Source organism: Syzygium oleosum, unplaced genomic scaffold, assembly GCF_021117445.2.
Source record: "Syzygium oleosum isolate NSW1041296 unplaced genomic scaffold, Sole_v2.1 Sole_v2.22, whole genome shotgun sequence".
Classification (NCBI taxonomy): domain Eukaryota; kingdom Viridiplantae; phylum Streptophyta; class Magnoliopsida; order Myrtales; family Myrtaceae; genus Syzygium; species Syzygium oleosum.
The window spans coordinates 2,857,915-2,866,511 of NW_026607506.1; the positions used below are offsets into that span (position 1 = coordinate 2,857,915).

The 8,597-nt window shown below is 37.5% G+C and overlaps 1 protein-coding gene across 1 annotated transcript; it reads left to right on the top strand.

The window, feature by feature from the left end:
• The first annotated feature begins 1,114 nt into the window (after positions 1–1,114).
• Positions 1,115–5,349, top strand: LOC115670001 (GDSL esterase/lipase EXL3-like). The gene is made up of 5 exons (XM_030591181.2): positions 1,115–1,612; positions 2,961–3,091; positions 3,195–3,428; positions 3,844–4,099; positions 4,863–5,349. Exons 1-5 carry the CDS (start codon positions 1,333–1,335, stop codon positions 5,054–5,056), a joined length of 1,095 nt encoding a protein of 364 aa, XP_030447041.1. The 5' UTR covers positions 1,115–1,332; the 3' UTR covers positions 5,057–5,349.
• The last annotated feature ends 3,248 nt before the right edge of the window (positions 5,350–8,597 follow it).

The following is an 8,597-nucleotide window of genomic DNA, read 5'->3' on the forward strand; positions in this document are numbered from 1 at the left end:
ACCGTCAGTGTAGTGAGTCAATTTATGAGTTCTCCTCGCACTACTCACTGGGATGCTGTACTGCGAATTATTAAGTACTTGAAGGGAACACCAGGTAAAGGATTACTTTTTAAGAGTCATGGTCATCTGAACACTACAGGATACTCTGATGCAGACTGGGCTGGATGCCCTACTGATAGAAGATCTACATCAGGGTATTGCGTATTTCTTGGAGGCAATTTAGTTGCTTGGAAAAGTAAGAAACAACATGTGGTTTCTCGATCAAGTTCTGAAGCAGAATATAGAGCTATGGCATATGTGACAGGTGAATTGCTCTGGTTAAGGATGTTATTGTCAGAAATTGGTGTGTCAACATCAGATCCATCAACATTATATTGTGATAATCAATCAGCTATCCACATTGCGAACAATCCTGTTTTCCATGAGCGAACCAAACATATTGAGGTTGACCGTTACTTTATACGAGAGAAGGTCTAGAAAGGGGAAATCACTCTTCAACATGCAAGGACAGAGGATCAACTAGCGGATATTTTTACTAAATCTCTACGGGGGAATAGAGTGAGATTTTTGTGTAACAAGTTGGGACTATTTGATATCTACGTCCCAACTTGAGGGGGAATGTTAGAAATATGATAAGGAGGGTAGAATTGTAATATTATGTTTAGAGGGTTTTACGTTATGTTAAGCATATATATTGTAATTCCTTCATTGAATAGAAACAATTCATTATCCTCTCAAACAATCATAAATATATCGATTTGAAATTTTTCGTGATATTAATCGATTTATAAGCTAAGGTGATAAAACCTTGATGAGTCAAGTTATCTACGTATTTCTAATAGCTTTCTAGAACAGAACCCGAATTTCTGCCCTCTACAACTCTTTAATTATTACTACTTGACTCCATAAGGATTGATAGGTGTAAATTTGGCAGGTTCTAATGATTGATGTGTCGTTTCACTGACAAGTGTCAAATACAAATTTGCCACGCTTTGTAGGCACCAACCAGAATTTCATTAATGAAAAAGCACATTTACTTGAGATAGAATTCTTTTGAAGAATTCCCGAGGGCAAGCTATATATACTCCACGCTCCACCGTTCGATAAACGAAAACGGGAAAAAGAAATCTGGCATCCTATACTTTACAAATATTAGACCCTCTCTTATTTAATCATATCTAGTTCCCCCATTTTCCGAGCTATATGTACCTAAATTTGTTCATGCCATAAGCAAGAACATCACCATCTAGCTGCGCACGTACGTTCACTTTCTTCTCCTTCCTGTTTCACCAACACATACCGAGAGAAAGACAGAGCGAGCTTAAGCAAAGCATGTCGTCTTCCGAACTCGTCCATTCTTCAGCATTACTTTCAGCTGTGTTCGTATTGTCTATTTCGGTTATGTTTCTACCAGCAAGGGCTGCGGTGAAGATGCCGCCAAACGAAACGGTCCCGGCCGTTATCGTGTTCGGAGATTCGATTGTCGATGCCGGCAACAACAACAACATGGAAACTCTCGTCAAGTGCAACTTCCCCCCCTATGGCAAGGATTTCAAAGGCGGCATCCCGACGGGAAGATTTTGCGACGGCAAAGTGCCATCCGACCTCATAGGTTTCTCCTATCTCTCTCTTGCCTATCTTAATTGATGATCAATATGATGAATCTAATCGACCATATATAATATCGAGAGTAAGCATGTTTTTATCACAGGCATGGCTGCGTGCAAGTGTACAAGAAGTTGGAAGAATATATAACTGCAAACAAAAGAAGAGAGATTCCCTGTTATAATTGACGAGCCCGTTTAACTATTTTTGGGTGTCAAAGAAATGTCCTTACGACTCGCGCGGAGGAATTCATGTTAGCACAATCAGTCAATTTTCTTCTTCCCAAAATGCTAATCTCATTGTCCAATCAGTTCTATACTATTATACTAATGTTAATTCAGTCCTAAACTTTTCAATTTTGCCAATTTAGTCCCAAACTTTTGCTCGAAATTTTAATCTAGTCCTTCCGGTCAACTTTTGCTGAAAATTACTGATGTGTCGGTGTGCCACGTAGTACGGCCGGCGATGACTGGACCGCCACGTCAGCGATTTTCGGAGAAAATTGACCGGAATGATTATGTTGGAATTTCGCGCAAATGTTTTGTAACTAAATTAGCAAATTGAAAAATTTAGGACTGAATTGGTATCCGTATGATGGGTTTATGACTGATTGAGTAATTTTCCCTTGTCCCTCATTTGGCACAATTTTATAGTAAATAATAGAAGAGGTTTGTACTACCTGTATCCCATACAAGAGTACATAAATCTCTCTCTCTCCATCAATTTGTCTCTCAATTCTAGGAGATGTTATTGCATGGAATTGGACCGTCCCATTTTAATGATTCAAAAAGTGTACGCTTAGAGATAATTTAGAAAAAGAAAGCCCAGAAAAGGGGCGGAAATAGAGGCATCAAAGTCAACACTACCCTATACCAAACTGCCATCAACAAGGCAGGATCATATTGTGGGAAAAGCTTCAGCTATGTATCGGATCAAGTCGTGCCCCAGCTAACATTATCGAGTAACAAGTCTCACCAACTTCGTTTTCTAATAATCCGAATGAAGTCATGCCTTGGCTACATTATAGTAGTACCCCGTGGCTCAATTGAATCTAATGACAACGTATTATTTGGTCATTAATTGGTCAACAATTCAACAATAATAGAAACAATTTATTATCTTGTTTAGGGTTTAGACGTTACTTTCTCTTGTATGTTAGTTAATATTGCCTTTTTCCGCGTCACCAATTACATACACTAAACAAAATTAAAACCACTTCTGCAGCATGTCGTTCATGAATTTCTTGTCTAATAGTTATTATTATTATTATTATTATTATTATTATTATTATTAGGTTTTCCATATTCTTTATTTCACTATCATTGACTTCCTAAGTTATATGTTTCCTATTTCAGCGGAACAAATAGGCATTAAAGATGCAGTGCCGGCATACTTGGATCCGAATCTACAAAATCATGACCTGGTCACGGGGGTTACCTTCGCTTCCGGTGCCAGCGGATACGATCCGCTCACGGCCCAGCTAATGGTACATTTGCGCATCGAGTTTATGTTCATTTTTAGTACTTTAGACAATTCATGTAAAGTCATGCTGTCTTCCATTAGTAAAGATTTGTTTGATATTTGAACAGTCGGTCATGACCATGTCGGATCAGCTGAATCTCTTCAAAGAGTACATAGGGAAGTTGAAAGGTTTAGTTGGAGAAGCGAAGGCGAACTTCATCTTGGCCAAAAGCTTGTACCCCGTGGTGTCCGGAAGCGATGACATCGCCAACAACTACTTCACCGCTCGCGTGAGGCAATTGCAGTATAATGTGCCTGAATATACCGACCTCATGGTCGAATCGGCTTCCAATTTCCTACAGGTATCATTTCATTCTCTGGCTGTCAATGGACAGACCGCCGCGCAACATAAATTGCCCGCTAGATTATGAAATTCATTCCGGTAATGCCTGAAAGGTCGGAGAGAATGATTTAATCGATCATGTTGCTAAAATGCCCTTGCTTCAATATATTTTTTGGAAGTTTATAAGTATGTACAACGACGATACACACAAACACACATCTGCTAAAATTGCATCCCTCGACGAGAAACTCGTGATGTTGCGCGAGTTAAATCATAACATATAATTTGACCCGACTTCATTTGGTAGCTGTTTCCTATTATTTTCTACGGTAGCCACCTAATTTCTAAGTATGATAGGAATTTTGCATCGACTTGCTTTCAAGTGATTAAGAAACCCTAGCAATATACCCCAACCTCAGTTTTGATTGTCGAAGGAATTATATTACCTCGGAGCTCGAAGAATAGCAGTGTTTAGTGCACCACCAATAGGGTGTGTTCCTTCACAAAGGACATTAGCAGGAGGACTAGGACGAGCTTGTGCAGAGGAGTACAACGCTGCGGCTCAGTTGTTCAACTCCAAGCTCTCTTCAAAGCTCGACTCTCTCAACAGCAAGTTGCCCCGCAGCAAGATGGTCTACGTTGATATCTACAACCCACTTCTCGACCTAATTCGATTTCCCAGAAAATATGGTAAGACCAAAGTAAGACCATGCGAATTCTCATAATTACGAAATATACTTTTTTGTTGTGTAGAGCAAACTAACATGTCCATATTTATGCATGCATAAAGAGCCATGTTTTCCTCCAATTTAGTTCAAGGAAACTATTTTCTGATCGGTGATTTATAATCATCGATATCATCCACATTTATATTTCTTTAATTGTGCTTGTGGGCGATGTTCATAACTTTTAATCCACTAATCATAAGAGTGATTAGAGGAAGTTATAACCCATCCATATATTCATGCCTTTTTTTTTTCTTTTCTATTTAACACTAGATTCTTGACCCGGTTTGTAGGCACATTATTTTTGGTCATATTAGGTTAGTCGCCCATAAAAGGTTGAGTTTATCATCACAAGCTCTCGAGAATGCAATGTTTTCCCTAATTTTGTGTGGTCGTTTGGCATCCTTTCATTTAACAAAGATGGCAAAACAACAAAAGACTTTTCATCTATGTAGGCGAGATTCATGAAAGAATCATGGTTTTCCCCATTCTTGATTTGGGGAAACTTTTTCCAATCAATCTTCTAATCGGTGGTTATATACATGGATGCCGCCCATATTTATATTTAGCTAAAAGGTAATGATTATATCGAACTTTCCAAAATTCATGTAATGATACAGGCAAGAACGATTATAAGATCTTCTTGTGTATGTCTAAGGTCTGCTGTAACATTACAGTATGAACAGATATAAGATTAACGATTCTCTCTTTTGATGAATCGAAACCAGGTTTTGTAGTTTCGGACAGGGGGTGCTGTGGGACAGGGAACATTGAGGTCACATTACTATGCAACAAATTGTCCCCGGACACGTGCACAAATGTGTCTGAGTTCGTGTTTTGGGACAGCTACCACCCCTCGGAGAAAGCTTACAGAACCCTATTGACTCCCCTCATCAACAAATATATCAATAGGTTCTTCTGATCTGAGCAAACATCTCATCGCTCTGATCCCATCAGGTTATGTGCATCCATGGAGCAGCAGCAGTTTGATTCGATCTCTAGCATGTCCTTCACAAGAACCAACTTGCTCTTGTATGAATCGACTCGTAATATGGGATCGAGAGATTTTATGAATAAGGAGTCCTCCATCAACAATTTCAGTCTTTTCTGCAATAATCTTTTGTTTACTTCGTATTTTCCACGTCTGTATTATGATGCAGCAATAAATATTAAACAACTATGGATGGAAGCTCCTGTATAGACTTCTATTTGGCACGCTGACATGGTAAAAAAAATCGGTCACGAGTGGATTTAAAGTACTAACATGTCACAGACAATTTTCCATGTTGAAAACCGCATTCGTTTCGTTACCAGATAAAACTTTTCCATCGGATGTCGGTATGCGTAAAAGCATATTACGGAATGGAGATATTTTTATGATATTAGTCTAAGAAAAAAAAAGGAGCCATTTATATTCATTCTAATCCGAGGTCCGACGTGCATTATCCATAAATAGAACTTAAAACAATATTGATTTGTAAAGTTCAAGATATAAAGTTAACCGGCCTAAAATTTTTTTAATGAAATAAAGTTAATGTACAACAACTATATGACTAAACTACGTAATATATTACTTATCTACAGAAAGTGAATTTACCAAAAATAAATTTTGGATTATGTATCCAAGCAAAAAGGTTATTTAATTTAATAAAAATCTTTAGTTGAGCATTACACTTACGTGCATGGTTAGGCCACGTGATGAATTTTGATTTTCACAAATAGTTTCCAAAAGAAAATCTATGCTTTTCAGATTTTTTTTCTATTTTAATATCCAATAATGAGAATGTTCTTTTGAGTGCATGTCCGATTTTCGTATTCTATTCAATTGAAACCGATACACCTTAAAAACGGGTAAGAAAAGAGAAAGTGTCGCACTATTTCTCATGGCTTCAACTATTATTATATGATAAAACAATAGTTAATTAAGCAAGATAACTATACTAGATAATCTATTACCATGAAGCTTATTAGATAAAACATAAGTATAAAATATTTTCCTTCAGAACAATACAAACATTAATAAAACTTATAATCTAAGAACATGGTATGCACATATTCTTTTAATATACAATGACACATGAAAGTCCATTTTCGAACTAAGCATCATATTAGCTGAGACAAGTTTACTAGAAATAATCGACGAAAATCACAATATGGCGAAACATGTCAAGAAATAATATTGAAAAGAGGGTATAAAAAAAATCACTAATTCTAAGAGACGGGACAAAAGCAGATATGAGGTGTTTTTCCAATGATAAATTTCTAGAAATAATTTGTAAGAATTACATAAAATTAGAATTTGTGTAGTGCACAGGAAATTCACTCAATTCCAGAATGTCCATTTGTTGTAGCTAAACAGCATTGTTGCTCTATGGGGAAGTCGCCGGTGTAGTTGCCATCATGCTGCATTATAATAGTATGTCAAGTACACATTTTCTCTAGCACAAAAATAACCTTGAAGTCATATGGTCACTTCAATTCCCAAAAATAGTTAATTGGCTGAGGTCCTCGATCTAAAACACTCATCAAGGTATCGTTTGAGTGCTGCACATTGTTCCAATTATTGGCTGTCAAGATGGAATCATAAACATATACTACCACGGCTAGAAAGTGCTTCCATGAGAATAACCGAACAATTAGTAATCGACAAATGATTGATCGAAGCCATACTCCATCAATGCATTAGAGAACTTTGAAAACCAATTTTGAAATGCTTGTTGAAGACTATATAAGGAATTTTGTAGTCGACATACAAGACTTGAGCCCTTTGTTGTGAAACCTGGCGAAAGTTTCTATAAACTTCCTTCATACAAGTCGATGTGTAGAAGTACATTGTCGATGTCCATATGATGCAACTTCCAATTACGAACTTGTGCAAATGCAAGAAGACATTGTACCATGACTAGTTTAGCCACGGGTGTGAAGGTTTCATTGAAGTCGATGCCTTCTACCTAGGTGAATCCCTTTGCGACAAGACAAGCTTTATATCACTTAATACGGTCATCGGCTTGATGCTCGATTTTGTAAACCCACTTGCACCCTATCGGTTTCTTACCCTCTGGCAAAGTTGCCACAGTCCAAATCCTATTATCTTCAAGTGTCTTAATGCTTGCTCCCATCACCGCTCTCCACAAAGGATTTAAAAGCCTTAGTGTAATTTCTAGGCTCAATATCAGAACTACAACTGCTAACAAAAGCGATGGGAGGCTCACTAAATCATTCATAAGAAATAAACCTCTCGATTGGATAGGACGTACCTAAAGATATCGATGGAGTCGGTTGAAGAGTTGGGGTACTCATTTGGACCTAAGATGCACATAATCTCAAAGATGGGCTCCTCGTCTCTTTTGTCGTGCGGGAAGAGCTAGGACTAAAATTTTGTCATTGGGATGCATAATGTGCTGCTCCCTGTGTAGCTCGGTGGGCTACTCTTCAATCTATTGAACTTGCGTGGGAGTAGCTAGGCGTCAAAGCCCACTCGGCCCACTTCGCTGCTGCTTGTCCTTCGACTAGGCTATCACAGCCCCATCTCACGAGCCGTGTCAAAAGAGGAAGAGACGTTTGATTCTCGTGCGCAAGTTACCATGAATTGAGAAATGATCCTCGTATAAAATAACATGACGAGCTACCAATAATTCTTTAATGTTCAAACAAAAATATTTCCAACTCTTCGTGCCGTGTGGAAATTGCAAAAGTCTACACTTTCTCGCCCTTTCTTCAAATTTGTCTTTGCCTTTCGACCGTTTATGAGCATAACAAAGTGCATTGAAAACTCGCAAAATGACTATAATTTGGAAATTTCCCAAATAAAACTTCAAAAGGCGTTTTTTTCCAAATTATAACGGAGTCGAATTCATAATTGAATATTAAATAAGCTGCCGTTAATATGCAATCTCCCAAAAAATCAAATTGGTAAATTCGCTTGAAAATAAAGTGTCTATGCTCCATAGAGAAGGTACCAGTGTTTTTTTTCAACCCGCCCATTTTTTTTCGTGGTGTGTAGGCACATGAGGTCCAATGCATGACTCCACTTTTTGAAAGAAAAATTCTTAATCGAATTAAAAAGAAATTTACAGCCTTTATCACTCTTAACCATTTTAACCACTTGACCAAATTGGATTTTTTGTATATGATAAACATTAACGAGCACTTTGAATGTCTCTGAATTTTCAATCATCAAATAGACTCAAATTGCCTGACTTTAATCATCGACGATAATTAAAAACTAACATGAACCCAAGAGTGACCTTGTTTAATGCAACCCCCAACCATCATAACGCAACAAATCAAATTTCACGGGGCTTTATTGTTACTTAAAGGACATGAGGAACAAGTTTATTTTGCATCAAAACATATATCATACAAATTAACATCTTATTTATTTATCTCAATAAAATTGATTAAATCCAAAGCTTGTCATGATGGGTACCCGAAGCGTGGATGCCAAATGTCAATCTTTGTCC